The 13,051-nt window shown below is 41.5% G+C and overlaps 2 protein-coding genes across 3 annotated transcripts in view; both read left to right on the forward strand.

The window, feature by feature from the left end:
• The first annotated feature begins 651 nt into the window (after positions 1-651).
• On the forward strand, positions 652-4,463 carry LOC125709224 (uncharacterized protein C2orf72 homolog). 2 transcript variants are annotated; one of them, XM_048977477.1, is made up of 3 exons: positions 652-1,292; positions 1,888-2,001; positions 3,320-4,463. In XM_048977477.1, the coding sequence occupies exons 1-3, from the start codon at positions 869-871 to the stop codon at positions 3,406-3,408; spliced, it is 627 nt and encodes a 208-aa protein (XP_048833434.1). In that variant the 5' UTR covers positions 652-868; the 3' UTR covers positions 3,409-4,463. The 2 variants fall into 2 exon arrangements, with proteins under 2 accessions (XP_048833434.1, XP_048833433.1); XM_048977476.1 differs by having other exon boundaries at positions 654-1,667.
• Positions 4,464-5,022: 559 nt separating this feature from the next.
• Positions 5,023-13,051, forward strand: part of psmd1 (proteasome 26S subunit, non-ATPase 1) — a 37,807-nt gene continuing 29,778 nt past the window's right edge. Inside the window, exons 1-15 of the mRNA XM_048977470.1 lie at positions 5,023-5,179; positions 5,729-5,772; positions 5,855-5,928; positions 6,318-6,487; positions 6,719-6,927; positions 7,546-7,689; positions 7,962-8,188; positions 8,556-8,616; positions 8,846-8,974; positions 9,070-9,158; positions 9,318-9,396; positions 9,480-9,653; positions 9,735-9,846; positions 10,845-11,041; positions 11,654-11,749. Of these exons, the coding sequence (XP_048833427.1) occupies positions 5,164-5,179; positions 5,729-5,772; positions 5,855-5,928; positions 6,318-6,487; positions 6,719-6,927; positions 7,546-7,689; positions 7,962-8,188; positions 8,556-8,616; positions 8,846-8,974; positions 9,070-9,158; positions 9,318-9,396; positions 9,480-9,653; positions 9,735-9,846; positions 10,845-11,041; positions 11,654-11,749 (1,821 nt within the window). The 5' untranslated portion in view covers positions 5,023-5,163. The remainder of the gene's footprint in view (positions 5,180-5,728; positions 5,773-5,854; positions 5,929-6,317; positions 6,488-6,718; positions 6,928-7,545; positions 7,690-7,961; positions 8,189-8,555; positions 8,617-8,845; positions 8,975-9,069; positions 9,159-9,317; positions 9,397-9,479; positions 9,654-9,734; positions 9,847-10,844; positions 11,042-11,653; positions 11,750-13,051) is intronic.

A 13,051-nucleotide genomic window follows, 5' to 3' on the forward strand; every position in this document is an offset into this window, starting at 1 on the left:
AATGGCAGTATGATACCTGGCTATAACAGCTGCAGTCAGGCACGCCACTGAGCCTCTGATTAACTAAAGATATCATATAAATTCTGGTTTTAATGTGAATAGTAATATTTTAGCGATTAGTATTTTAGAGATTTTCTTTCATATTTAATAGTATTCTCCTAACCGCTTATCTTGGTCAGGAATGTCGTGACAGTAATTCTTCACATTTGAAATATTGTCTATTATACAAACGTTACGAAAACATTATATTGCAACTACAGACAGGATGAGCCCATCGACACTGTTGCCTTGAGTCTAAAAGTCAAAGTTAACCTTCAAGGATATCATGGGTCAGTTATGAGGTTAGCATCCATTAGATTAACCTAACTGACACTGACAATTTTGGGTATATGTAGTTGTATTCTGTGTTAAAATACGTAAAATAATGGGCTTTTCAGATTTGCTGCTAGTCTTGTGGCAAACTCTGACATTGATTTCCATTAATATGGTTGCAAAAACGCTGTCTGTTTATTTGCTGCATATTAGACATTAACCTCAGGGCAAACACAGGATCTTTTTTTTTTTTTGCTCACCTCGCAAACCCGTCTATCAATCAAAATGCGTCGACCAATCAGCAGTCGACTCTAGCGCCCCGATCTCTATTCGCCCCGCCCGTAATCTATTTTACTTTGGTGTTTCCCACCGATCCGCTGTAGTTTCTAAATAACTGTTAACTACTTCGGGCTGCTAAATACACTGCTTTCTTTCGAGTCTAGAATACATATGTATCTGATACGTCCGATGCAATAAATCTACCGTTTCACGGCGTGCGGTTGTCTTTGCACAATTAGGCGAAATCTTTTGGACATCCGAGAGTAAGAAATCGGAGATGGCCGGTAAGTCACAGGAAGACGAAGAGTTTCAGCAAATTCTAAGTGAAATCGGGGGTAAAGAGAGGATACATCTTGTAAGCGAGTCCTGGAATCCCCAGGACGGAAACCCACCGCAGCTCGTTGAGGAATTGGTGAAGGATATATTTCATTCTCCCTTCCTTGAGTACCGAGATGACGCAACTGACAACTTTAATCACATGGCGAGTAATATAAGTAACGGATCCGTGTCTGCTGGCGATAAAAGCCAAGAAAATCAAACATCCTTCGAAAGGACTTCAACAAGCAACTATGTATCCAGGGCGAAAGCCTTGCATTCTTCCCAAGGGGGCGAGTTAATGCAGCCTCAGAGGCCACAGGGTTTGGAAATGAATGCAAAACGGGATGAAGAGGACACCGAAAAAGCAACGGCAGTGAAACGGGGTATTTTTAACAAGAGCTGCGATCCCCGCGGCATTCATCGGGCCATCGATTCGCCAATAATAATATTTATTTTTAGGCAGGAATTTATCATTTGTATAGAAAACAGGATCTGCTTGAAGGAAATCCTTAAAGATGTGAAAGTCCGACTGAAAAAAACCGGTGTCGTTCCTGCATTGCTAGGATTGGTGTACTTAAGAGGTCAAAGCAGAGAAACGTGTACATCCATAGCGGTTTTGGATCAACTTATGCGGTCAGTGTTCAGAAGCCACTCCTCTGAAACGATCTGGGTCGGACCTTTCGTGCCAAATACGGCAGATGGGACGCATACAATAAAAAAAAATGTCTGCAGGACACTACAATCATCTCTTCGCAGAGGTTAAGTACCTCAAGTAAAATTAAAGTTCATTTCATGTTTACTTACTGTATTGATAGCCTGTTATAACAGTCTATGTGCATGTAGCCTATTTTCTTTACTTGGTTGTAAATAAAATCTTAATCTAATTTGTTAATTGAATCCTACAGATAAAACGTAGAGGTATGTGTCAGAGCACCGATTGCTTCCAAACTTTAATTGTTACACCTATTGTGATTTTAGGTAATGCTGTGAACAGAGGGAGCGGCTTATCAGAAATGTTACAGTGCTTTCCGTGGTCTCACAGAGGAGTTCAGAGAAACGCAGCCACCAGCACCTCCATTAACGGGAAGCAAGGTGAAAACTATACATGTATCTTCTAACCAGTTACTCTGGAGGGGCTGGTCTGCATACAGTGTCAGGCAGCACAGGGCACAACGCTGAGGTTCACCCAGGATCGGATACCAGCTCACGACAGGGCGTATACACACCATCACTAAATATGGATAATTCATAGACACTGGATAGCCTAACTTTGGACTGTGGGTGAAAGCTAATGTGACAAGGGTCCACTCTAATATATTGCTTGGGTCAACACAACCCAGCATGGGTTAACTGGCAGCCCAGCACTAGGTAAATATTAGACAAGTTATTTTGACACAGCCTCTTGGGTTAAGCAATTTAACTATGATTCTGGGTTAGTTTGTGCAGGGCGCTGTGCCGGCTGCCTCAGTTTGTGCCAGGTGTAGGGGTGGTCAGCACTAACTGGGGCTCTTCTAGTCCGAGTTCTGTGCTGATGTTGGAGATTTTATATATATACAGTCAGGTCCATAAATATTGGGCCGTCGACACAATTCTAATCTTTTTGGCTCTTTACACCACCACAATGGATTTGAAATGAAATGACTGCAGACTTTTAGCTTTAATTTGAGGATATTTACATACAAATCAGGTGAACGGTGTAGGAATTACAGCAGTTTGTATATGTGCCTCCCACTTTTTAAGTGACCAAAAGTAATGGGACAATTGGCTGCTCAGCTGTTCCATGGCCAGGGGTGTGTCATTCCCTCAATATCTTATTTACAAGGAGCAGATTAAAGGTCTACTGTTCATTTCAAGTGTGCTATTTGCATTTGGAATCTGTTGCTGTCAACTCTCAACAGAGCTGCCACTTATTTTGTTATCCTTTATATTCAAATATTACAATATTGTTTTATTATAGATATTATTACACGGTGAAATAAAAGCAAAAAGTTCTCTATATCACATCAGGTGTTTGAGGTTATTTGACTGTTTATTTTCCAGTGGTTCCAGTGAAGATATTTGAATGTTATGTGTGAGAACATGGGTACAGGTGTGAAAGTCCGACTGAAAAAAACTGGTGTCGTCCCTGCATTGCTAGGATTGGCTCTAAAACATCAACCCCCCTCCACCCCAGCAGCTGGGTCAGGCCAGCAGCCGAAATGCTGGTTCAGGATTGCGTATTTGGATTGAAAACAACCCAGCAGTATTACCCAACAGGCTCAATCCAGCATTTGGAGTGAAAACACAGCTCAGGACTTTCTACGAGTGTTGGTGACAGTGCTACCTGCTTAGCCACTGTGTCACCAAAAGTGTGAAACATTTGGTTTGGTTACAGGGAAATAATCTTTTAACTCTTATTTAAAATTTCTAGGTGGAGCAGACTGTGTGGAAGAGTGTGTACCCCTGACGAAGACCTCCACAGCCAACGTGCAGCAGGCGGGCTGTAACATGAGCGGATAGCAGAGCCAAACTGTCCATTTCTTATGCCCTAAAGCGCCAGGCTGCACAGCTTGCATGAGTTTATGTTGAATAAGAATTATACTATAATCAATTTATCATTAGGAAAATAATGTATAACTTTAACAACGATATGACTTTTGTGTATTACTGAAAATTAAACAACTTCATGGTATATTTTGGAATTTAAAGACGCACACATTTCCCAGTCTTGTTAAAGAAGTGTAATATATGTGCTTAATGATTACAACCACAGAAAATCTTTTGTCAACTTAACAGACTTCAGTTAAAGGCACCATTTTAAAATAACACCGATGGTAACACTGGATCCTGTTCATAGTGCATTACAGATTTGTATAAGCCAGGTTTTTAATATGTGAAAAATCTATGATTTGAGGCAATTAATTTGATTGCTGCGTTTCTTAGTTTTATATATATATGCAATTATATTTTTATTTAAAAAAAAAAACAGCAGCCAAGGTTGCAGGAGCATCTCATTCACCATTTTATATATTTAATTTATTAATGGTGAATAATTGTTTTTCACGTGTCTCAATGGCACTAGATTTGTATTTAATCTTCAATGTTTTTCTCTCAAAAATGGACGAAATATCTGCTCCTTTTTAAAGTTTTGAAGGCCATAGATGATTTGCACAATAAATGCTTTTTCTGTTATTATTGAATGCATCCCTTGAGTGGAATGTTTAAAGGTAATTGTCCTGAACAGTTTAATCAGTAACATTAAATATGGGTATTAAATTACATTAGTTAATGTATTCATTTAGTTTAACACTTGATACAGTTCTTAATACTGATCTTCATTCTTATTGTATTTCTTGTTGGCCAATATATAGCCCTGTCTTTTACATATTATTACCAAATATTTAAAAGTCAGTTGATAAATATATGTATATTTAACTGAGATGTAGCATTTATTTTATATAAAACATATGGAACTGTTTAACAGTAATTTTATTTTAAAATAGGGTGTTTTATTGCAATCAAACATTATGAGTAATATTTTTTCTAATTGTATTAAATTCACATTTATACCTAAATTTGTGTTTCAGTGTATTTGTTCAACCAGCATGTGCTTTTTAAATAATAATTTTTAAATGAATTTGAATCCTTGGTCTTATTTTGTGAAGGGTGAGATTCCTCGAGAATGTACCATTCTAATCAAATTGAGCCCATTTTCAGTACATATAAAGCGATTCGGTCCAACCACGTGACCTTAACCAGGCTAAGCTGATGATGGATGGATGGACGGGCGGACGGAGGATCCATTCATCCATCCATCCATCAGCATCTTATTCTAAGTACACCCACGGTCTTTCCAGTCCGATTGATGTATAGTCGTTTTTTTTGTTCCATTTCTCCAACTACAAGAGTCATAGTTCGGTTGAGGTTCACACATTTCCTGTTTAAAATTTCTAATTAGCATATAAGAGTTTAATTCACAATGGCAAAAAAATATGCTTAGCTCTAGATCTTCTATTTATATGTAGTTATTATAGCACCATTTACATGTAGCAGTTTTTAAAAATTGGGAAGTTTTAATTCAACAGTCAGGCAACACATTGGACACCATGCACAAAGAATGGGTCCATGCCTAGGTCTTCTATTGAAAGAAAAAAAAACAGTGGAGGTAGTGCCGCTTACTGACACGGGGTGATAATTTAAGCTTTCAGAGCTTTCTCTTTCCAGTAGAGAAGACGTTTCCTTTGTCTCAGTACAGAGGTGGCATAAGAGTCAAACATGATAACTTCAGCGGGTAAGTGGCTGAACAATAAATAGATGTACATATATTTTTTCGAGCAGGCTTGTGTTAGTGGCGGAGGAGGTCGAGGAAGTGCTGGTTGATTTAGCTGAGTCAGAGCTAGCCGGTTAGCGTTGCCGTTAATTCCCGACGTATATCTCACGGTGAACGAACACAATAGTCGGGGTGTCTTTTATAAAACATTTTCCGTCTTCAAAATAAACGTAATTTTAACTTGATGATAGCCAGCAAGTATGCGACCGCTAAAACACTTGGCTATCGGCACACAGAGCCAAGCCGTCAAATGCTGTCTGCACCGGGGGTAACTTTTGGCAGCTGCTCTGAAATTGTTTAGGGTAGTTTCATACAGTGTCATTATAAGCAGAACAATCGGAATACTCTACTGATACAGGAAAAACATGATGTTTTTGTCTGTTCCTTGAAGCTGGCCGTATTGAATGGTAGCAGGCCTAGCGTTAGTGTTTACGTTCGGTCCCGCACAAATAACATCGAAAACGGCTTTGCCGTGCTCATCTTCCGTCTTTTATGCGTTTATTTTCGCAGCGGGAATAATTTCTCTGTTGGACGAAGACGAGCCCCAACTGAAGGTAAAGGCTTGAATTATATAGTTTTAGTTAATGTATCCTGAGACGAATAATGACTTACCCGATGTCTTTTCTCTTACATTAGGAGTTTGCCTTGCACAAATTGAACTCTATTGTCAATGACTTTTGGGCTGAGATATCGGAATCCGTTGATAAAATGTAAGTAATAATTTGTAAATATTTATTAAAACACAGATTTTGATATCGTAGAAGTATAGCGAGAAATTTCTAAAAGATTTTTCTGTGAATTGAGTCATACCATTTTGATCTTGTGGGTAGGAAAAGTTTGTAGCTGTCGGTTACTGTATTAATAAATACTTTTTCACATGTACAAGTAGTTGATCAGATGCAAAAATGTCAGGAAAATACAATAATATGTTATGGCCCATAAATGGAACTGAATCGGTAGTATCAAAGACATCTTAATCACCAGTTTTCTGGTGTGAGTTTGGAAAAACAGGATATAATGTTGTGTCCGTGTTGAGTTTTGGAAATCTCTTGGTACCTTTTGAATGTCATATTTTCCTTCTCTCTCCTCATGGCTCTAGTGAAGTCCTGTATGAAGATGAGACATTTCGTAGCAGAGAGTTTGCTGCTCTGGTGGCTTCCAAAGTTTTCTACCATCTTGGGGCTTTTGAGGAGTCCCTGAACTACGCTCTCGGAGCTGGGGACCTGTTCAATGTCACTGATGATTCAGAATATGTGGAAACAATTATTGGTGAGCGTGCAAATGTCAGGAATGATAGATGTGCAAAGATAGAAATGATAATTGTTGAAATGCATTTCTCTTTTGCAGATTAAATGCATTTTGCATGTGATTTAATTTATTCCTGAAGTGTTTAAATGAGTTTCCTGAACTTAAGCACTGGAATAGAATTGGTTCTTTCTGAATATCTAATAGTTAGATTTTCCTTTGGGAATGATGTGCTTCCTTGTGACATGCCTTCAGCCAAATGCATTGACCACTACACAAAGCTGCGCGTGGAGAACGCAGAACTGCCGGATGGTGAGGAGAAGAAGAACATTGACCCGCGGCTTGAGGGCATCGTAAACAAGATGTTCCTCCGTTGCCTGGGAGACCATAAGTACAAGCAGGCTATCGGTATTGCCCTGGAGACGCGCCGCTTGGACATCTTTGAGAAGACCATTCTGGAGTCTGTAAGAATATCTTGAGGAATTTCCGATCCTTAAGAATTTACTTCTTAGCTGCATGGCCAAGTGGTTACCTCTGTAATTATGTTTAACTTATCATATTGGCACAGTGGGGGTATACGGTCAGACTGTTGCTGAGGGCCCTACTATCATCTGTGTTTAATATCTTTGCAGGGCAGAATTTGTAAGCAGTTTTTGCACTTTGACCAGATTTATAGTTTTTAGCTGGCTGCAATTCAATTGATTATATTAAATGTTTTTTGGGTTTTTACCAGATGTTGAATCTGTTTGGGGGGGGGACACATTTGATATTTGACCAACCCTATTTTTATTTTAAATCAGATTCAACATTTATATATACACACAATGTATAAATAATATAAAAAAAATGAGAGCAGCTAGTGATAATGCTGTATCGCTCTTGTTAAGATCTGAGTATGATTATATTATTCATCTGTACCAGATAGCTGGGTTGTAAGTAATGATTTTTATTGATATTGCTTTCCTTGTGTCCCCAGCTCTGTTGTATGTTTATTCTTGGGGAGGTAGCTGTACATCTTCATGTAGGCCTTGACATTTGCTTCGCCGTGACCTGATATAGTGCTGTTTTCCCCTGACGAACAGAATGACGTCAGCGGCCTCCTGGCCTACAGCCTGAAGGTGTGCATGTCGCTGATGCAGAACAAGCAGTTTCGCAATGAAGTTCTCAGGGTGCTGGTCAAGCTTTACATGAACCTGGAGAAGCCGGACTTCATCAATGTCTGTCAGGTAACCTGCCTTGGGTGCTCAGGGGTTTCTGGGGGGGGGAATGGAGGTGCTGATGTTTTGGCTGTACAAGATGAAGCTCTGCTGCTGTACTATGACAGCTTTAAAAGAGAGGATGGAGATCCTGTGGAGGCCAGTAGAGATCGTGATGTTAGGTTATAAATAGCTGGTGTTTATCCTGGATTTCTTTGTGAGTTTTGTGGTTCTATCTTCCATCTTCTATGTACATGGCTGTGTGTGGTACTGTGCCTGACCTCTCTTCCTATCCTGTGCAGTGCCTGATATTCCTGGATGACCCCCAAGCCGTCAGTGACATCCTGGAGAAGCTGGTTAAGGAGGACAACCTGTTGATGGCCTATCAGATATGCTTCGACCTGTACGAGAGTGCCAGCCAGCAGTTTCTGTCCTCCGTCATCCAGAACCTGCGCACTGTGGGGACCCCCATCCCCTCGGTACCAGGCTCCACCAACACGGGTACCGTGGTTACCCATGACAAAGACGGGTGAGTACACAGATGGTGGTATGTGTGGTGGTGTAGATCTACACAGAGGATCTGCGCAGAGTGGCCTGTTAGATTCTGAGAACACTGCTTATTATTATGCTTGTGATTCATATTTACTTATATTACAGATGCTTTCATACAAAGCATCTTACAGGTGCGGCAAATAGCAGTTTTCAAACATACAGCTGTCAAGGAGCCAACAAAACAAAAAAGCAATTATGTAGAGCTTTCAATGAATCACCAGATGCAAGTGATTTTGGTATCTGAGCAAGAGCTGAACAACACCTTTGAAACAAAGCAAGAAGACTTTAATTCGAAGGCAAGATTTGGTTTTGAAATATGAATGTTCGTATTTTTTGTTACTTAGCGATACTATGGAAACTGAAGAGAAGGTCGGGAGCTCTCCTGCTGGGAAGGCGGCTGATAAAGTAAGTGCAGGAGTTTTTGATGTATTTGAACTCCTGGTTTTAAATAAATTCCAAATGTGTAAGTTCTGGCTTTATTGAAGGAAATGGTCATGAAACTGCATGTAATTTCATTTTGTTCCGTATCTAGATATCGAGACAAAGTTCTCGGTCATGGCCTGTGATGTGTGATTGTAGCCTGTATCGTTCCCCAGTGTAACCTCAGCCCTTATTCCTTCTTGCCATGCTGTAGAAGGACGAACCTAAAGACCAGAATTCGAAGATGATCAAAATCCTCAGCGGGGAAATGGCCATAGAGCTGCATCTGCAGTTTCTCATCCGAAACAACAACACGGATCTCATGATCCTCAAGAACACAAAGGTGGGAGACGGGTGCCTGTGAATATTCAAATTGCTCTGTGTCGATGTAGGCGGCAAGTCACTGTCGTGAGTGCTGACTGTCTCGCACCGCTGTAGGATGCCGTGCGGAATTCGGTATGTCACACAGCGACGGTCATCGCAAACTCCTTCATGCACAGCGGCACCACCAGCGACCAGTTTCTCAGGTACGATGGTGACACGGCTCTTTCTGCAGCTTTGAGGTTTGTCGCTGAAACATGTCAGTATCTCTAGGTCAGGAGACTGCGTGTGTTTCAGTATTGTTAATGACTCTCTTCTTCTTTTGGGAGTATTATAAATGGCTCCTTTCTCTCCCTTTCGAACAGAGAGAATTTAGAGTGGCTAGCGAGAGCTACTAACTGGGCCAAATTCACTGCCACTGCCAGCCTGGGCGTCATTCACAAGGCAAGGACAACCCGTTTAAAAGAGCACCTCGCAGCTGATTGGTCAACTTTGAATGCTCATGACCTTTGTGTGTCTGCGGACAGGGACATGAAAAGGAGGCGCTGCAGCTCATGGCCACGTACCTCCCCAAAGACACCTCCCCTGGCTCGGCCTACCAGGAAGGGGGTGGTCTCTATGCCCTGGGACTCATTCATGCCAACCATGGGGGGGACATCATTGACTACCTCCTCAGCCAACTTAAGAGCACCAGCAATGATGTGAGTCCACACCATGAGTAAGCTGAACTCCTCCTGAATGCAAACTAGGCTTTGGTGATCACTTCATCCCCCTTCCAACAGATCGTCCGTCACGGTGGAGCCCTAGGCCTGGGCTTAGCTGCCCTGGGCACTGCCCGACAGGATGTGTATGACCTTCTGAAGGCCAATCTCTACCAGGACGATGCGGTGACAGGTGCGAAGCTCAGCCTGCATGTTTTTCATTTATTCCTTTGTTTATATGCTGTGCTTCCTAGCAAAATATCCCATCACGAGGCAGCTGGCTAAAATAAGGCCAATTCCTTCTCAGCAACACTGAGACTGTAATCCATGCCTTTGTGACCAACCAGCTGGATTGCCGTAATGCACTTTATATAGGGGTCAGTGCTTCATCTATCCTTTACCTCCAGAGGGTGCAAAATGCTACCGCTCGTCTTTTAACTGGCAGTCGGAAGTTTGAGCACATTTCCCCCATTTTAGCTTCACTCCACTGGCTGCCCATTTCTTTTAGGATTTATTTTTAAATTCTTTTGTTTGCTTTTAAAGCCACCCATGGCCTTGTCCCATCCCATCTCTCAGAGCTGCTACTGCCTTGTACACCCACCCGCTCTCTCTGGTCAGCCAATCAGCTGCTCCTGAATGTCCCCAGGGCTAAGCGTAAACTTACAGGAGACCCTGCTTTTTCTGTAGCAGCTCCCAGACTGTGGAAAGATCTGCCTTCAGAGATTAGACAGGCCTCTGTCTGTTTTTAAATCATTTCTGAAAACCCATCTCTCTACCCTGGCCTTTGCCACCTTATGAGATGTTTTTTTTTTTTTTTTGTCTGTTAGTTATGTTCTTTTATATTGTTTTAATATAGATCTGTTATGTGTTTTGTTCTTATTTTTATGTTGCTATGTTCTTTTATCTATTTTTCTTGATTTATTTACTCTACAGCACTTTGGTCCTGTACAGGTTGTTTAAAGTGCTTTATAAATAAAGCTGGATTGGATTTGATTGCATCTCATCTGTTCTGCAGCTGCATGCTTCTGCTTTAGTAATTTTATGATTAAGCACCTTTTCAAAGCTCTTTAGCTTTATAAAATCAAAGCAGAAGGCATTCCTTAAACTCCTCAGTTTCTTATCACATGGACCTCAGCGTGGTGGGTGATGCAGATGCAGGTAGACTGACCATGTCGGGCTTGTTCCCTTCAGGCGAGGCGGCTGGACTCGCCCTGGGCCTGGTCATGCTGGGGTCCAAGTCGGCCCAGGCCATTGAGGACATGGTCGGCTACGCCCAGGAGACGCAACATGAAAAGATCCTGCGTGGGCTGGCTGTGGGCATTGCACTGGTCATGTATGGCCGCATGGAGGAGGCCGACACCCTCATCGAGAGCCTCTGCAGGGACAAGGTGTGGCTGCCAGTGCTTCTTTGATGATGATGATGATTGTACCATATATATATAAACAGTACACTGTCTGCCTCTACATTTTTCCTGGACGTCTGCTCTCTTACATTTTTCCTGCACTCCCGTGCAACCTCTAAATTAGCCAACCAGTCCTCAAGCTATCTCTAAGTGCCTACCCTGTAGTTCGTGTTCGAATGGAAGTACTTACTTTGGTGTAGGCACTAAAAAAGGGTTCCAGAACTGCCTCGGAGGAACTGCAGTCGGGCTGAGTTCCTGCGGTGTGGTTCTGGAAAAAGTTCCAAAGAAAATATCCTGTGTGAAAGCACCTAATAATGATGCCATCATATATCAGTACACTGCCTGTCGTCATGCTGGACGTCTGCAGCGGTATACTGTGTAATCAGTAGTACTAGTAATAATAATATTAGCACAGGTCTCCCATGACTGTGCTGCACACGCAGAAAGCTTTGCTTGTCTCACTAAGCTTTTCTCGCTTTGCTAGTATTTTAGAATGTTAAGCCGGTGTAGCGTTTGGCTGTAATGATGAGTGTTGCCGTAGCCACCCTCCAGTGCATAGGCAGACACTCAGCAGAGCATGTGCTTCACCCTTTTCAGGACCCCATCCTACGGCGCTCTGGGATGTACACGGTGGCCATGGCGTACTGCGGCTCTGGCAACAACAAAGCCATCAGACGGCTGCTGCACGTAGCTGTGAGTCTAACAACCCCGCACCCCTGTCACACCAGGCACTTCTCCACACACTGGCCATCTGCAGGGCAGCAGCCAAGAAGAGAGTCCTCGGGGGCTTTGCTGTTCCTATCAACAGGCTCTGGGAAAGGGGAATTGTTTAGAATGATGATAATGTCAAATATGCCAATTTTTTTTTATGCGTTTTCTCAGATGAGGCAATTCTGATATCATCTGTGACAATGATGAAATCAGCTGCATATATTTCCTGAAGGAATGTTTGTTTCACCTTACAAATAAGTTTTCCTTAAATGTTGAGTCATGCTACTGTCTGTTAGGTGGTTTAACAAGCAAGAAGTTGAATGAAATTGATGTCTAAGCCAATCAGAATAATCCGCAAGTATGGGCTGGATATCTGAGAATCACGGTTATTTCATTAAAGATGGATAGAGACCTCTGGAGCGTTTCTAAATATTGTAATGCTTTTCTGTAATTGAAATGCATAAAGTCAGTTCTGAAACTGATAATGCCTGACTTTACTGAAACTGAACATTATTCATATCTATAATTTACTGTGCCATGTACAGTGAAGGTGAAAATTTTTTTTTTTTTAGAAATTTTTGTCCGTTGGCTAAACTTTTTAGGTCTTACTGCGTTAATGTCATTTTATGACTACTTTGGCATTCATGCTGCAGGCAGCTTACCTGGATTTGAAATAAGCTGATAAGCTTTTAATCAGCCTTAAGCCACAGCAGAAAGGAAAAGCACATTCTTACTAAGACACATGAGCTGTCCATGGGCTGATTTTTAGGGCCCCCTTGTGTTTTGACTGCCTGTTCTATGGAGAGAAATGCTGGCGCTAAATGTACCACATGGGTCTTTATTCCTCCTTCCACCAATAGATGGCAGTGCTTGCATATCTGACTGAAGGTCAATTACATCGCTTTGTGTGCTTGTATCTGGTCACTCAATACGTTTGCATGGACAGCTAAGGCAATCTACGGTTATAGCTTCCCTGTGCCTTTTATGCCTTGTCCCAGAATACATGCATGAGAGCAGAATCGATCTATTGACCAAAGTATGTCTGACTCCGTCACGGACGTAAAAAAAAAATAATAAATTTATAATTATACAAGATCAGGATAGAGAAACATGAAATACAGTATTTTGTATTATATACTGTAATAGCACAGTATTGCAATTTTTTTTCAGATATTGCAATGTGATTTTGTCAAGTATTGGGGTATTTATGATACAAAAAGGAGTTCAACATAAATTTCTCTCAAACCTGTTTAGGAGTGATTTAAACAGCGAGGATGTAAATGA

The sequence above is a fragment of the Brienomyrus brachyistius genome, chromosome 15 (genome assembly GCF_023856365.1).
Source record: "Brienomyrus brachyistius isolate T26 chromosome 15, BBRACH_0.4, whole genome shotgun sequence".
Lineage (NCBI taxonomy): Eukaryota > Metazoa > Chordata > Actinopteri > Osteoglossiformes > Mormyridae > Brienomyrus > Brienomyrus brachyistius.

Coding starts and splice junctions, on each gene's coding strand:
- LOC125709224 (XM_048977476.1), top strand. CDS start 869: ATGGCCGGTAAGTCACAGGAAGACGAAGAGTTTCAGCAAATTCTAAGT. Junction 1,668..1,887: donor ACAATCATCTCTTCGCAGAG/GTTAAGTACCTC, acceptor TTGTGATTTTAG/GTAATGCTGTGAACAGAGGG. Junction 2,002..3,319: donor CTCCATTAACGGGAAGCAAG/GTGAAAACTATA, acceptor TAAAATTTCTAG/GTGGAGCAGACTGTGTGGAA.